At 37.3% G+C, this 17162-nt stretch overlaps 2 protein-coding genes across 2 annotated transcripts; both read right to left on the reverse strand.

The window, feature by feature from the left end:
• Positions 1-896: 896 nt before the first annotated feature.
• LOC131436977 (alpha-L-iduronidase) lies at positions 897-9305 on the reverse strand. The gene is made up of 6 exons (XM_058605993.1): positions 9026-9305; positions 8722-8918; positions 8568-8663; positions 8208-8511; positions 7225-8150; positions 897-1210 (listed from the first exon to the last, which is right to left on the reverse strand). The coding sequence occupies exons 1-6, from the start codon at positions 9301-9303 to the stop codon at positions 1134-1136; spliced, it is 1878 nt and encodes a 625-aa protein (XP_058461976.1). The 5' UTR covers positions 9304-9305; the 3' UTR covers positions 897-1133.
• Positions 9303-11808, reverse strand: LOC131436978 (PRADC1-like protein). Its single transcript, XM_058605994.1, has 3 exons — positions 11540-11808; positions 11224-11479; positions 9303-9748 (listed from the first exon to the last, which is right to left on the reverse strand). The coding sequence occupies exons 1-3, from the start codon at positions 11625-11627 to the stop codon at positions 9454-9456; spliced, it is 639 nt and encodes a 212-aa protein (XP_058461977.1). The 5' UTR covers positions 11628-11808; the 3' UTR covers positions 9303-9453.
• Positions 11809-17162: the final 5354 nt, after the last annotated feature.

The following is a 17162-nucleotide window of genomic DNA, read 5'->3' on the forward strand; positions in this document are numbered from 1 at the left end:
TACTCATTTTTCTAAATCAATATTACCCAATATTCGAATTTGTATCAATTGGTATTTGCATAAATTCGTATTTCATATAAATCCATCATTGCTGTATAGACTTGATCAATTGTATTCCTCAACCAACGAGTAATGAACATAATCTCCTATCCATTAACAATGCTTTTCGAAAGCAAAAACCAACCTCTGAAGTCCTAGTACTATTCCTAAGGCGAGTAGTCTGTACTGATTAAGCTTAATTTATACCACATTTCCTTCGAGTAAAAGGTAGCTAGTTACTTTCCGGTATCTTTACAACTCTTGCAAAGCTCACTCGATACTATCGCTGCAGCCATAAATTTCCCGCACCAAATTGATTCCCACCTTCTTGTTAGGATTTCTTTCTCTAGATCACTATCAATGACCGACTATGCGATTTATTTAATGCCAGATACTTGGGGATGTTTCGCAAAGGAATAAACATTTATCGGCACACACTGCCTTACCTACTAGACAGTGCTCGTTATCGTCGTATGGAGAATCTATATATTCCGTTAACCTATCCTTACCGGTTCCGCTGAAACTCGCTGCAATGTGTTTCGATGTTCATGCGGCATCATCTCGCACGTACAATGTTGAATCAGTTCTAGAACACACAGATGCCATACTGAACCGCTCTAACCCGCTGCAATTTGAAGGGGAAAAATGCACGAGTTGTACACGCTAATGATGGCAACATCATATCGAAACTTATTTTTCCTGGTTTGCATGCAAATTTATATTGCCAGAGTGTGTGGTTATCAAGATGCGAAGTACGATTTCCATGCCAAGTATTGAACTAATTTGATCATTTTGTATAAAAGATTGTCGTTTGATGTCATCCAGATGAAGGGGAGATCGAAAATAAAAGACTCGAAGACAGGACTTTATACCACGATGTTCTTGTTGTATTTTTGATAGTTGGAAGATATAGCAGTTTCGTTTACATAATATTATCAAAATCATTGTTGAAATTGTACATGAGCATTTTTGTGTATATTAGTATCTATCAATGAATTTCTAAGATCATAATGTTATTGACAAACAAATGTTTTATGTAAACACAGATCTCATTTAGTCTGCTATGGTTAACGGATACCTCGACGTATGAAACATCAACCATGGTAGTGTTTTAACTCCGAAAATGGTCCAAAGCGTCCGAAAACATCGACGGCACGTACTCGGTAAATTCCTGTGTATAATTAAAAGAAAGAAATATGTTAACTATGTTATGAACATAACTCAAATACATAGTTTATTAGCTCTCCAAACCCTCAATGTAATTCTGTGAGGCAAGAAAAATTCATTTCATAAATACTCTTTTTTACAACAGTTAAGGTCTAGACTTGATCCCGATAGATTTATGATATAAGCCATAAAAGTCGAGATATTCCATGAACAAGTAGAGACATGCTTTTCCAAGTGTTGCAGTTTTCAGCAGTTCTCCAGTCAGAAATAAATACAACTCAAGCGGTAAACTCAATGAATCATTTTGAAAATTTCGAAAAATATTCTAAGCTAAATTTTAAAGAAAAGTTTACTTGAGACAGGAATATATAAAAAATCTTATGTAAATTGGTGCACGAAACGACCGAAATTAGCTCTGCGCCTAATTCGTATTACTGTTTTTGAATTAGTTGATTTTAATAACAAAATATCCAAAATAACTATAAAATTAGTTAAAATTGAGAATTTACTTTGCTGAAAAAAACTCTTATTTTTAGAGAATGTGTTTAGTTGGCGAATATTCTGGACACAAACCAGCAATATTTCAATCCAGTACGAAATTATCATTGACAACAAATTTTGTTATTAAAATCAGAAAATTTGTTTCTATTCATCTATCACCATCATTACTGAAGGACAGGACAAAGAAAACAAATATGAAATTGGTTTTATTAACAAGTTTATTAGCTAAAAACTCATGAGAAGTGTCAAAGCAAAACAATCCATTAAAAGGCTAAAAAGGGACAGTCTTGTTGAAACTGCTTGCAAATTGTTTAGATGTTTTTCGCACGTGTTACGATATATCCATAAATAAATTTCTAAACGAATATGTAAAAATGACGTAAACTGTTAGTGGAAAGTGTATTTATTCAGAATTTGTGCGCATTTAAAGCGATTGTGCGTAATAATGTTTTTACGGGGAACAGTGAAGTGAGTTTCGAATATTGCACTCTAATTGTATATGTCAAATGATGTTTTTTGTATCTTCCAACCTTCTCGGCTACGCTGTCCGGTGTACTACTTGTATTCGGTTTTTGTTTCCGAGTGCTCAAAGTTTTCAGTGAGATAGTCAATTTCGCGAAGTCGAATGAACAAAACAGCAATTGAGAAGAAAAATTTTCAAAAAGAAGTTTTTGTTTCGCTTATGTCCTTTTCTCCAATACAACATCGTATTTATACCTGCCAATATAGAAAAGATAATCGTGACTGATTTTTTTTTCGGTAGTCATGCGCCATCTAGTGGCTAGTAGTCATTACGGTGTTAACGTTTTTTCGGTGACAGAGCGCCATATAGCTGCAAATGGCAGAAACCAATTCAACCATTTATGTTGGTCAAACCCGATAAACCTGATTATTTTATGTGAAATAGACATTCTTATACTAATCACCCTGTATCTCCGGAACCGGAAGTCGGATATGACTAAAACGCAGGATGTTTTATAGGATCTTAAGACCTTTCATTTGAATCTTTGATATGTTCAGCCATCTGTGAGAAAAATGAATTACAATTTCGTTTCGCATATCATCCTGTAGTTCCGGAATGTTCAGCCATCTGTGAGAAAAATGAATTACAATTTCGTTTCGCATATCATCCTGTAGCTCCGGAACCGAAAGTCGGGTCCAAATGTAAATTAGGAACCTTGTTTGGGAGTATACGACTTTTTATATGAATCTGAGTTTGTAGAAAACGGTTGAACCATCTCCGAGAAAATTAAGTGAAATTATTTGTCACACACGCATTTGCTGATCTCGACGAACTGATTCGAATGGTATATAGGTGTTATGTTCTTCTAGCATTTATTGCTGTAAGTAGCTTAAATCAATATAATTGTAGAATTACTTTCAATTCGAAAATACTGCCATCATCTGGTTAACGTATGTCATATTTGAAAGATTATGTTGCCAAAAACGAACCGTGTTAAAATCGGTCCAAGGCAAATTGCCATGAAAAAGGATGCTGTACACAGTCTTTTTGGTACTTAGAAACAATTGCGTGTTACAGTATAAAAAGCGTGGTTCACGTTGCTCCCAAGCATTGCATTGTCCTATAGCGCTCATGTGTGTTGTCAACTAAGAGGTCGAGATCTCTGAGATGGTTGGACCGATTTTGATCAAACTAGTCGCAAATGAAAGGTCTCCCCGTCACCCAAAACGCTATTAAATGGTTTTGAGATAGGATGTTTACTTTTTGAGTTTAACGAAGTTTTATGTCAAAATTTACAGTTTTTTGACAGTATCTGTCACAATTGACCTTGAAAACAGAATATGTTTTCAGACTTAGATTCCGCATGATAATAGCTATCCAACAAGCCATAGATTGTTAAAATCCGTCCATTTTTAACGGAGATATCGAAATTTTTGTGTAAACGACTTTTCCCATTATTCCAGCAGTAGAAGTTTTGAGCGCTGTATGACAAAGAAATGCTTGGGAGCAACGGAAAACACGATTTTTTATACTGTGACATACAATTGTTTCTAAGTACCAAAAATACTGTGTACAGCATCCTTTTTCATGGCAATTTGCCTTGGACCGATTTTAACACGGTTCGTTTTTGGCAACATAATCTTTCGAATATGGCTTATGTAAACCAGATAATATCAGCATTTTCGAGTTGAAAGTAATTCCATAATTATATTGATTTAAACTACTTACAGCAATAAATACTGAAAAAACATAACTTTCATATACCATACGACTCAGTTCGTCGAGATCAGCAAATGCGTGTGTGACAAATAATTTCACTAAATTTTCTCGGAGATGGCTAAACCGTTTTCTACAAACTCAGATTCATATGAAAAGTAGTATACTCCCAAACAAGGTTCCTGAATTACGTTTGGATCAGACTTCTGATTGCGGAACCACAGGATGATATGTGAAACGAAATTAAAATAATGCAACTCATTTTTCTCGTAGATGGCTGAACCGATCTAAGATTCAAATGAAATCTAAGAATCATCTATGATTCAAATGAGAGGTCTTAAAATCCTATAAAATTTAGTCAGATCCGATTTCTGGTTTAGGAGATACAGGGTGATTAGTATAAAAATGTCCATTTCACATAAATTAATCAGGTTTATCAGGATTGCTGATTTGGATAGTCGCTTACGAAATAAATTTATTTCAGTTTAAGCGGTATTTAGTTTTCCATTCGGAATGTACCCCCAAATTTTAATTCGCACTACAATTTCTTAAAGATATCTACACACTCCTCAGGTGAATTTAACTGATTTCGGCTACACCGATTTTAGAACTCCGGTTCCAGTATCGAATCGTTTCTCAAAGCTCTATCATTTTTTCTAAAAGGCCAAATCGAACTTCAAAAACAAAAATTCAAATTAAAGGACTTAAGGTCCCATACAAAATTGTTGAATTTTATCCGATTCTGGAATTACAGATGATGAGTTTTTAAAATTCATACCGATATAGAAGATGTAAATTGTTTGGCGTATTAATTTATGGCCATTCGAATCATTTTGGGTTATACTAGTTCCTGAATACCGGCTCTGGAAGTACCATAAATAATGACGAAAAACTCTAAAGTGGAACTTACTTCGACATCTCATGGAATGTTCAATCGATTGTCACACGTTAAGATTGAAATTCGATACGATTTGCAGTTTCGAACTAAAACACCTAAGAATATCCATGCAAAAAAACACATGCGGATTGATAAAAAAAGGTATCTCACTGCTAGGTGGATTAATCTCGTTTTTATATATATATTTATATATAAGGTAAAAATGGCCATTTCAACAAATATTTTATTATTATTAGGGGAATTAGAATTAAAACAATCTAAATTAGCAAAAGTAAGATTTTTTTAGTTGTCTCAAAAAATACCTAACTAAAATCAGAAAATCAACTAATTTTTTCGCCAAAATGCTGATTTCGGTCTTTCCGTGTGGAAAAGTTTTTGAGATATCACGTTCACCGCAACGGTATTTAAAAAAATATAATCGCAGTTAAACTTTCGCTCGCCATATGCCTATAGATGGAACCAACGTGTTACTAACTGCTGTCATTCAAAATCTTGTTAGCTCTGGATGAAACTTTTCACCGCTACTTTGGAAAGTATGTAAGTACTTTCCGAATACGCATTAATTAAAATTTCGATTTTTGGTCCGCTATTTTGTATATAACCGCTTGAATAACATAATCGAATGGATTGCAATAATTAGCGAGAAATGTTGTTCGAACTACTTAGCTTAGCTCAGCTGACCGTTCATGTGTTCCCCGTGATTGATAAAAAACCAATTGATTTAATTATTTTGATGATGTAATATTTCCATTTGGAAGTGACATGCGTTAGGTATAGTTCAAATTCTCAGGATTCTTAGTCAATCAATTTGAAATCAATCGAATCACCAATCGTACCTCGAAATTTGATGTAAAGAATAATCTATATAAATTGTATGTAGCAAGTGATCTCTGGTTACGTGAACCGATTCACAAATGATTTTTTTCTATTCGAAAGGCGACAATCACAACCCGCACGCGCAACGATTTCGATTTTTGAATTCATTTTTACATCGCGATCTTAACTGAAACGTCACTAACAATAAACTGTCAAAGTTAGGATTCGTTCAGTGGCACGGCATGGGTCGACAAGTTAAGCCCTTATCCGAGCGTGTTGCGCTGCGGTACGCTCCGCGCATGCGGGTCGTGATTGAAAAATTCACTGCTCCGAAAGTATTAATCTTTCCACTCTGAAACTTTGCCAAGATTGAGTTAAGTTCTTTTTTCAATTAAAAAAAGAAAAAAAATAGGCTCAAGCTTGATCTTTTTTAAAATAGTTTTTAACTTTTTTCATGAAACTAACTTTGAAGGTTGTTTTTTATGAATCGCTTATTTGAAAGCTAAGGAAAAGATGCACATTTCATGTCTTGAACGAATTTTTGTATCTCTATTAGATTTTGTTGAAAAAAGGCTCTTTTTCGTAAACGCGAAACTTCAAAAAATCATATCTCGAAAATTTCACGTACCATATTGAAATAAAAAAACACGTGTCGAATTCTTTATCGAAAAAAATAGTTAGATGAAAAAAAAATTTGGGTCGCTGATTTTGCTGGGAATGCCCCATACACTTTACAATCTAGTCATTCCCTGGCTGGACGAGCTACTTGATTTGTTCACAGACAAGCAATTTGCTACGAAGCAATCTTTATGGTTCTTTAGACGACATTTAGAGCCATTAGAAGGAAAGATTTTGCATAATTTTTCCCATTGTTGTCCACTTTTCCTTGTATTTTGCTTCAATGTAAACGACCAGCAGCAGGATGACGCAATTGATCTGCTTTGAAGGGAAACTGGTTCTGCGAACGTCCCGTAATTGATTTAATAGTTAACTGAATTATTGATACTGGAACTGGGCTCTGGACCTGGACCAACCGGAATGATAGATTTACATAGTAGCATGACCTGAGCGTTTGAGGTTTTGTACCACGCAAAAGGTCTGCTTTCATTGCCGACGACTACTCCTCCTGACAGCCGAAGTCCAAATGAGAGCACGACCTGAGCGTTTCACGCTATATGTAACTAACTGTGATAAACTGGACAAGGAGACAACTACACCAAAGGACAACGGTGCTTCCTTTACACCAACCCCAAGCAACCTCAGTACACCTGCGACAGCCACCAACAACAATGAAGCATCCCCCTCAACAAAACCATCAGTGTCCCCTATAGAACATGGTGAGGAGCTATTGGGTCTATTTTTTTAAATACACGAAAACGGACTTTGAGAAAACGGCCTGGCAAGTTTAACCGCTTCAAAGTAATAATTGAGCGCGAGGAAATTCGAAGATCTGTATGTCTGAAACTATTTGGAATAGGACTTCAAAACTTAATAACTATGCTTTCTATAACCTAGCGAATAAAGCAATGGAAAAGTTTATTTGTTTCATATAGGCCTTTGGGACATTAAAATCAGTTTTTGAATAAAATCCGTCGGTATATAACATATTTGATTTTACACTTACCTGTCAATCCGAGAGTTCGATTGGACACAAATTGAAACCAAAGAAACGGTGTATGAAGCCCCAAATTTATCTGTACCCATCTGGTCAGGTCTGTGTAAAACCACACTTCGTAGCCAACAATGCACCTGGTTTTCGAAGGTTTCTCACTCCAAAATATCATCACTTCATTTCTGTAAATTTTTCGTATGCGAATATTCGTTACTTGGTGTGGTTCTGGAACCATTTCACTGCACAAGCGAACCGTAACAATCCACGGAGCTCGGAGATTCAGTTTCAGTGTAATAGATTTTGAATTTGCTGGAATTATTTCCGGCCCTCGCAAAATACTGGGAAACTGCAGTAGCCTCATGCTCTTGAATTGAGCTGTTGTAGGATAGGATGGCTTTCCGTAATGAATCCAAGCCGATTTCGGATCATTCAAACTGTCCTGTTGTCCTTCAATTATATAACTAGTGTTATACTTCATGGTTTCCTCCGCAAAGATAGATGTCAGGGTAATATTATTCCGTTTGATAGATAGATCAGAAGTGTCATTTGATATTGATAACAGTATACAGGAATAAAATGGATTTCTTTTGAACGAAACAGTATAACTAAGGTTACCCTCCAAAACCAAAGCATCTGTAGCAACCGGTCCAAGGTTGGCCAACATTCCGAGAGACGAGTACACAGGCTTCGCAACAAACTGAACATGTTTGGGCTTCGTTTGGTTCATCTGAAATCGCGCCAGCAATGTGCGCTGGTCGAACTCAAACGGATGATAACTAAGAAATCCATTATCGTGGGAGATTGATTCCAAATTCGAATATAAACCGTTATACTTTGCAGCCCAGTGTTGAAGCACCGTCGATACCAGTATCACACCGTACTTCAAGTTCGATTGAAATTCCCTGGGTGTTGACCAACCAGCGATTGGGTCTGCCTCGCTGAAATAAAACGATGTTACACGAGGTGGTGAAAATGATGTCAATAGACCTGCTTACTCATTTGAATACTTGAATTTGACTAAATTCGAAAATTTATTTGATATCTGATCCAGTAATATAGTTTCACCGTTTATTATATCCTCCGCTCTCTGGCCACTGCCCTTTCGATGAAAGGAAATCACATCAAACGGACAGCGATGAGGAAAATCATTGCACAGTTTCAACGCGCTCCAGCAAAATGGATGATTCGGTTCTACTCGAAACAAACCCGCAGGTCCTCTCAGAGGAAGATGAATGTTGTTCAGTAAACGACCAGCAGCGTCCAAACCCAATCGAACCGATTGAATGTAGTCGATGTATTCTGGAATCACACGTGGAAACATTGATGCTTTCTATGTAAAGATACTCATACATTACCATTGGTTGTAAAGTTCAACATGTTGTAGTTCTTCAAATCTGGCTCGTTCCAAGTTTCGAATCTCCATTTGCTTACGTATGCCACTCCAAATCGATCTATAATTTGTTTTGAAATATCATATTTTCGTGAATCGATGCAGTCATTTAAACTTACTCAAATATCGTTGGGCAATCTGCATCGTTAAATCAGCCCAAAAATACGAGAATCGCCGTTTTATTTCCTTTCCAGAGATATTACCAGGAACACCCATAAGCTCAAACCCCGGATGTAAATCAAATTCATAGAGTTTATCAAGTAATAAATCCAACTGAGAAAAATCATAGAACAAGTTCTTGTTGATATCACAATACCTGAGAATGAATAATGTTTCTGAAGTTAGTGTGCAAAAATAAACAAAAATACACAACTCTCAATTAACACGGTTATCGAATATGTTTCATAAAGACTGAATACTTACGAGAACTCAATCATCTCCAACAACCAATGAATTCGAATATAATTAAGCCCCAAATTTGGCAGGGATCCGATTATTTCGAAATTAAGTAAACTATCTTCAGCTAATAAGAATTCGGCTGCTTTTTCCCGTGGTGCTGGCGGACACAAACCGGTGCTGGTCCAAAACCGCGATAGTGGTCTACCGTCACGAAATACTTGTTCGAAATTTATACTAACGTGGTGATTCGGTGCAGCTTTGCTAATGTTCACAATCAACAACAGAACCAGTAAAACACACATTTTGGCGAGAAGATTGAACTGAGTTTATTGATACTAACGGATGCGTTCTCTCATATAGTTTGAATCTGTTCACAGGTTGACTAGAACATTAGTCTCTTCTGTATATTATAATACCACACGTTTCACTACTGCTAGTTCAAGTCCTTCGAATCACCACTGTAGCCATGGTGGTTGGTTAATTAAATGTGGTGCCACAAAGGTCAGATTGACTGGCAGATTGATGAGCGCATATCGTCGGTTGAGCTTGGTTAACGTCCTACGAATGACAAGGCCGTTTTTGCCCAACAGAAAGGCGGCTGGAATGTTCGTGTCGCGATCGGTCTTATCGTGAATCATCTCAATGTAGTAATCATAATCATCCGAATTTGTGTCGATCTCAGTAATTATCACCGCTAATCCTCCCACCTTTTCGATGTTTATTGCTTTTGCTAGAAAGGAACATTCGCTGAAAGATAGAATTAGGTTAGTTGATTGACTTATTAACATTGCGTTGTGTGAATCTTTTTGAAAAGTCTATAAATTAAGCGTCACTGAAAACGAAGATGTTCTCAAGCTATCATGATTCAGAACAAATTTTTTCAGCTTGTTCTCCTGGTTTTTTGAAGATTTATGCTCCACTATGGATTCTCATTACTGTTCAGATGGGTGGGGAAGGTGAATAAGGAAGATAGAACGGAATAGGTAGATATCATAAAGCAAATTATTAGGCGCCTCCGAAAATATGTTAAACAATTTCTTTTCCTGCATATCTCTCCTGAACCGCTTGACCAACATGGCAAGACGACAAATTAAAACCAACCCGAAAATCGTGTGCTATCTATACTGTTTATGCAGACACCCATTGTAAACTTTTTGGTCTATCGTACCTGTAGCTACGAAGATTTTTCTCTGCAAACTACAACTACAAACAGCCTGGCAAACCATGTACTTTCCATAGAACTTTGTCATTGTTTTGGTTTTGAAATGATCGTAGACCTTGTAATGCTGTATAAAATTTAAGACCAGCAAGATGTTTGAAATCTGCTTTGCCATTTACTTCATCATCAATAGCCACGAAGTCATATTTTGTAACAATTCATCGTACTGTGTACGCACTCCGGTGGCGCTTGTCGTGGAACAGAAATCTCGATTTACGAACAAAAGTGGAAGTTCACAAAAAAAACTTTTGTTATGAATATTATTATAAATACATGACAATGATATATTATTAATTACAGGTTCTAACTAAATCCTAAATAGTGTTTCACAATTTATTGTCTATTATTCAAATTGTCATGGCATAAGATAAACGATAATCATAATAGTAATCAATAGACACAAAAAAAACCCCAACGTATCTCTATTATCGGCGATACATCTGCGAAGTTTCTTGGATGCTTCGGCGAAGAAAAACTAATGTATATTGCCTTAAGAAATAAACGTATTTATGAAAAAAAAATAAGAAGTTTCCATAGTTTCCATATAATAACGATTCCTGCTCAACTCATGCTTTCGAGTTACGAGACATTGCAAGAATACGTTTATAGGTATGTATTCAAGGAATTTGGTCGACTATTGCACCGCCAAGAATGTTGACTTGTCCTCAAAATTGAAAACAATTTTTCGATATTAATAATGAGGCTTCGCCGCAAAGGTGGTTTGCACTTAATTAAATGGCAAGCTTTCTGTTTTCGATAGACCGGACAAACGGGTGGATTACTAATATGCTTGCAAGATTCCACCGCTCCCAACAGAGGGTCAGCAAACGACTCAGCCGACATCACCTTGGCGGCTTTGGACGGGCTGGTCTGGAGAAAGATTTACTTCACTTATTTTGTTTTTTTCCGATTGCTCTTTATTGGAGCAACTTCTGCTGCGGTGGCCTTAATATGTAAATACTCCGGTCTAGCACAAAAAAAACGTTAACGCTATAAAACTTACCCACGTTCCACGAGAGCAATGTTTCCTTTCAGATCTCTTTCATTGGTGAACCGAGGCTCGCATGCATCGGAAGGGATCGCTGGAACCAACTTGCCTTCAGTTATCTTGAACGATGATCCAAAAGAGCTACCAAAATCTTTAGCTGGTCGTATCCGGTAGGTATACTCTAGTTCGGGTGGATCAATAATTTCGAAAAACACGTCACCGGCTATGATGTCCTGCGTGCGAACACCATCATACACATGAAGATTATTTGCTATTCACGGAGTATGAAGCACATTGAAAAATCCGTAATGTTTCAAATAAATCTACAAACCTCCGCTGTCCACCAGCACCGAAAAAGCAAACAGAACTAGGCCAATCGAAACTATTATCCTGGCTGAACTTGTTACATGAAGGATCATTTTATTGCACCCTCACCATCTATCGTGCTGGCGATTTTCATAGCGCCCCAACACAGGTGTTGACCAAAATATCCGAACGATGATAAGAGTATTATTCTGATAAGTGCCTAAAACTGTTATCTACGAACAGACCAACGAAGTTGCAGTCACCAATCACAACAAAACACATGCATCGTACAAAAATGACTACACCAAGTTGACAAATAGCGTGAATTAGCCAGTGATGCCAAGTCTTACTTGAAAATGTAAGCAGCCTTTTCCAAAGGTGCACGTTTACGAAATGATTCAATGAAAGTGATAAACGTTGTAAGTTTAGCTTTCATTTTAATGTTTGCGAATTTCGTCCAATACTTGAAAACCCATTGAAAGCTTCTGCAAACAAATCAGTATACCTCTGAAATTTACCTAATTAGGTTTTGCACGATGACGACACAAATGAACTGCCGATGAATCAAGTTCATCTTTGACAGTTGCCGTGTACTTGTTTTGTTTTGCGACTGCAAGTTAAAAATTGAAAAAATGACGAAAAAGTGCCTGTTAAAAGCGTATTCCACAATGAAAATAACTAAAAAGATTACGCTGTATGTGTTTCCAGCATCAAGGAGCGATTTATGTATGAATCTGTTGAGTGTGAGGCGACTTGCAATTTTTACATTCGAACGATGAACTTCTGATGAACTTTTAAACTGTAAACAAGTACACGTCGACTGTCAAAAAAAGTTCATTCTGTTCATTTTTGTGAGGTTATGTCATGTTCGTGCAAAACCTAATACTACAGAATGAACTGATCCTTCCCAATTGGCACATTGGCGTTGTAATGGAATGTAGAGGCGCTGCTCGTTTAGTAATTATACTTTCAGCAAGAGCTGTCAAATCGGAAAAAAAATTTCAACCTAATTTTGGGTCAAAACCTGCCCAAAATCAACTGAAATGCATCTCCTCATTTTTCGGTTATGAGTGATGACCTCAAAATTTGGGTATATGTAAGTTTACTGAAAGTGTTATGCCATAACAAAGCACGCTACCCGTTTTTTACGATCAAATCAAAGTTTGAGTAGATAACGACCTAATTTTGGATAGCTTACAGAAGAGCTTGACAATGAGTGATTTCTCCTCAAAAATAGGTAATATTGATTATCAGTGCATGTTTTTAACGATTCCTGATTTAACGTTGTGTTTCACAGCTAGAGGCGTACGTGTACGAGGATGATGATTGCAAGTTTATCTGACAAAATACAAGGGAAATCCAATTTCCATTTATAACTTATTTACAACGTCATTTGTTCAAGCGAAAAATTAATTTTAGTGTGAGAAAAATCATTTTCCACCTCTGTTATTTTTGCAGCACCAAAGATTCTGTCAGTTCCAATTGTAGCATGGGAGAAAATGTTGTTGATCATTTTCAAATGATTTTATTCTTCGCGTACATCATGTACTGTTACTAGAAGGACCGGACAGATGCCCGAACCGAACCAAATATGCGATACTATGACCAGAATTCAGCTGTTTTTCAAAGAACGGCGAATCTAACATTGACAGCAAATGGAGAAAAATATCGATGAATGTTTCGATTTTGGTTTCAAATCGTATTTAGAAATCATCGTATATTCTCAGATCAATTTTTGATTAGTCGATGATCTGTTCGTTTATCTTTAAATAGTATGCAAATTTTACCACTTTCCTTCTATATCTACTGAATAAATCAACATAAAAAGAGTTTCGCCCTTTTTCGATTTGTTTACTTTTATGCTTCCTGTGTGAATGATGAAGTTACGCCCTTGGGCATTTTTTGTGAAATTAGTTGGTTTTCGTGACTAAGATAAATATTCGGGTAATTTTATCGTCTCATTTATTATTTCCAGTAGTAAAAGGTTCGGAAACCATCAAAAATAAAGAAAACAAATAGTTTCGCCCTTCCTTACTAGGAATTGAAGTATCGCCCTGCTTGTTTGCATGGAACACGGAGGGCGAAACTTTCGTAAACAAATGGAATGACAGTTTCGCCCTTTATAGTTCTTTAAATTACTAAGATTGAGATTTTTGTAGAATCCGATTTTTTAAGCAAAATTGTAGGATTTTGGAGAATTTATTGGTAGGTGAGAGAAACTCGATTTGTTTACTTTTGTAAGATTCGCCCTTCTTTGAAAAACAGATGAATTAGTGTTTTACCAAATACAAATGCAGCCAGTTAGTCACATTTCCAGTAATTTGAACTCGTCAAAGACGAATAGAAGAACAGGCCAGGCTAACTTGTTCATTCGGTAAACCAAACATTGTCGGTCCGTTTATATAGGAAGGGGTATTATTATTTGTATTTGGTTTTACCACCTTTTGATTTATTCCTCTAGCGCTCAAAATAACCTCAGCCGAACCGAAACAAATCCCGGATCTCGATATTTGTCTACATATCATCTTATAAAATCACAAATGATTACACGAAATAAAAGAAAATTAATTTTCTTATATTTTCAAATGAACTGTTCTTGTAACAGATCCTAAAATTCTACAATATAATTGAAATTCTATGAGTTCCCCATAAGAACCCGTGTAAAATTCAATCGTCATCCTAAGAATGGTTCGAAGAATGAAACTTAGATGGCGCATCAGGTAAAATTAGTTTTGCGTTAGACTGCCAATCTAAACGGGCAGTAATTTTTTAATAGAATTGCATAGAAAATAAAAGCTGGATATCTCGAAAAGAAATTAACAGTTTCGATATAATCAACGTTAATTAGAAAATTACGGTGATATAAATGATATCGCAAATAGGAGTGCCGATTATTTACGTCTAAAATCGTTGATCCCCCGGTGAGGGGTGTAAAAATTAGTGACAACAGTAACCCTAAAGGAATTTAGAACTAAGGATAACACGTCAATGGCACTTATTACCGGTATAACTACACGGTGAAAACCAAGTGAAGTGATTGTGATTCTTATTATCGGTATCACTTCACAATGGAAATCGAGTAAAGTGAATTCAGGTCCTTATTACGGAAGTCGCTTCGGAGACAAAAGTAATTACTTGGATGAACTTGATGTCATTATGAACACCACGTCACCAACATTTTATTGAAAAAAATGAGTTTTTTCCACTGCCGTGATCACTTCACTATTCGTGATACTGGTAGTAGGTAAAATCAAGTGAAGTGAAAGTGGAAGTGAGAACGGTAATAAGGGCCAATGAGATTTTAAAAGTCATGGAAAATTATCAGCTTTGTATCTTTGGAGAACACTCCTTATCACCAGAGTTGGGAAAAATATCGGTTACGTTACAGCACGGTTTACGTAATGTTTTTTGATGCACCCCGTTTTCGCAATGCCCTTATTATCGGTATCACTACACGATGAAAACCAAGTGTAACAATCGTGACCCTGATTATATGTATCACTTCACGGTGGAAGTTCACTTCACTTGATTTCCACCGTGAAGTGATACCTATAATAAGAGTCACGATTGCTACACTTGGTAGGTCCTTATTACATCACATCACCTAAATTTTGTTAGAACAATGATTTTTTTCACTACAGTGATCACTCCACTGTGCCTGATACTGGTAATAGAAAAAATCAAGTGAAGAGACATGTAAGTGAAGTGACTGTGAAAGTGGAAGTGAGAACGGTAATAAAAGCCAGTGTCAAAATATTTCACACCATATAGTGATTACAGCGACCAAATACTTTGTTTTTTTTTTTTGGCGCGTTTTAGTTGGCGTAGCAAAACTCTGCGCTCCTGTTACTTCTGTGTATGATATTCAAGCTAAATAAGGTAAATTAATCAGCTAGCTGCATAACATGCTTAGTGATTGATTTGTTTTTCTTATTACCTTTAGTTACCTCTTCACCGACTTATTTCTCAATATTTTTCCATGGTTAAAGCCGGGGTAAAATAAATGATATAAAAAAAAAATATATATTTTTCCACGAAAAAAATACAAAATGTTATTCGAATTTAAAGAACTCGTACAAAACAGAACACGTCTCATGAGTAAAAGTATGTAACTTTTTGGGCTTAAGTAATCTTTCTTTCTTTATTATTAGTGTATTATGTTGGAGCAGCCATTTGACACCGGTATGTTAGCGCTAGCCATTTGAAAGTAAACCAATTACGTTGAGCCCCTCATATTTCGGGCCTCGAACGCTGCAATGTTTTGATACTCATCGTGACACAACAGGTGGAAGCAATACTATGACGAGCATTTAAATGGCGAAACACAAGATACAGAGAACGGCACAGGAATCAATCTAGGTGCACGTTCAGCTGACGACAGATTCCCAGCACCTGATCTGACGGAGATAAGTGAGGAGATCGGCAAGCTGAGGAACAACAAAGCCGCAGCCAATGACCAGTTACCAGGAACGCTACTCAAACATGGAGGAGCGGCACTAGCTAGAGCGCTGCACTGGATGATTTCTAAGATTTGGATGGAGGAGATTCTACCGCAGGAATGGATGGATGAAGTGGTATGTCCCATTTACAAAAAGGGCGATAAGCTAGATTGCTGCAATTACCGCGCAATCACATTGCTCAACGCCGCCTACAAGGTACTCTCCCAAATACTTTGCCGTCGTCTATCACATATTCGCGATAAGACAAGTTCTCCAGAAGTGTTTCCCGGATAAACTGACGCGATTGGTCAAAGCAACGATGGATAGAGTGATGTGCTACGTCCGAGCATCTGGGGTGCTCTCGAGTCCCTTCGAATCTCGGAGAGAGCTTTGGCAAGGTGATGATCTTGTTCAATATTGCCTTGGACGGTGTGATTCGAAGAGCGACAATCGACACGAGTGGCACGATCTTCCAAAAGTTCGTACAACTTTTTGGCTTCGCTGACGATGTTGATATTGTGACACGTAACCTTGAATAGATGACGGAAACCTACATCGGACTGAAAGCTGAAGCTAGGCGTATCGGACTGGCCATAAATGCGTCAAAAACAAAATACATGAGAGGAAGAGGCTCTTAAGCAGCAACACTACGCCTCATACCACGAATATTGATAGACGGTGACGATATCGAGGTGGTTGACGAGTTCGTGTATTTGGGCTCACTGGTGACCGCCGATAGTGACACCAGCAGAGAAATTGACCATCTACAAAACGCTCATGTTCTCTATGGCCACGAGACCTGAACTATGTTGGCAGAGGACCAACGCGCCCTCAGTGTTTTCGAAGGAAAGGTACTGAGGACCATCTATGACGAAGTGCAGATGGAAGACGGAACGTGGAGACGGCGTATGAATCACGAATTGCAACAGCTGCTAGGAAACCCACCCATCATACGGACAGCTAAAATCGGACGTCTACGATGGGCTGGGCAAGTCATAAGGATGTCGGACGACAGCCCAGTGAAAATGGTTCTTGAATCTAATCCGACTGGTGCAAGAAGAAGAGGAGCGCAGCGAGTAAGGTGGATCGATCAAGTGGAGGGCGATCTCAGAAGCATCCTTGCCTTGAGTGGCTGGCGACAGGCATCCATGGACCGAGTTATGTGGAGACGTATGCGTGATACAGCAAAGGACACCCCTGGACTATAAC

The sequence above is a fragment of the Malaya genurostris genome, chromosome 3 (assembly GCF_030247185.1).
Source record: "Malaya genurostris strain Urasoe2022 chromosome 3, Malgen_1.1, whole genome shotgun sequence".
NCBI lineage: Eukaryota > Metazoa > Arthropoda > Insecta > Diptera > Culicidae > Malaya > Malaya genurostris.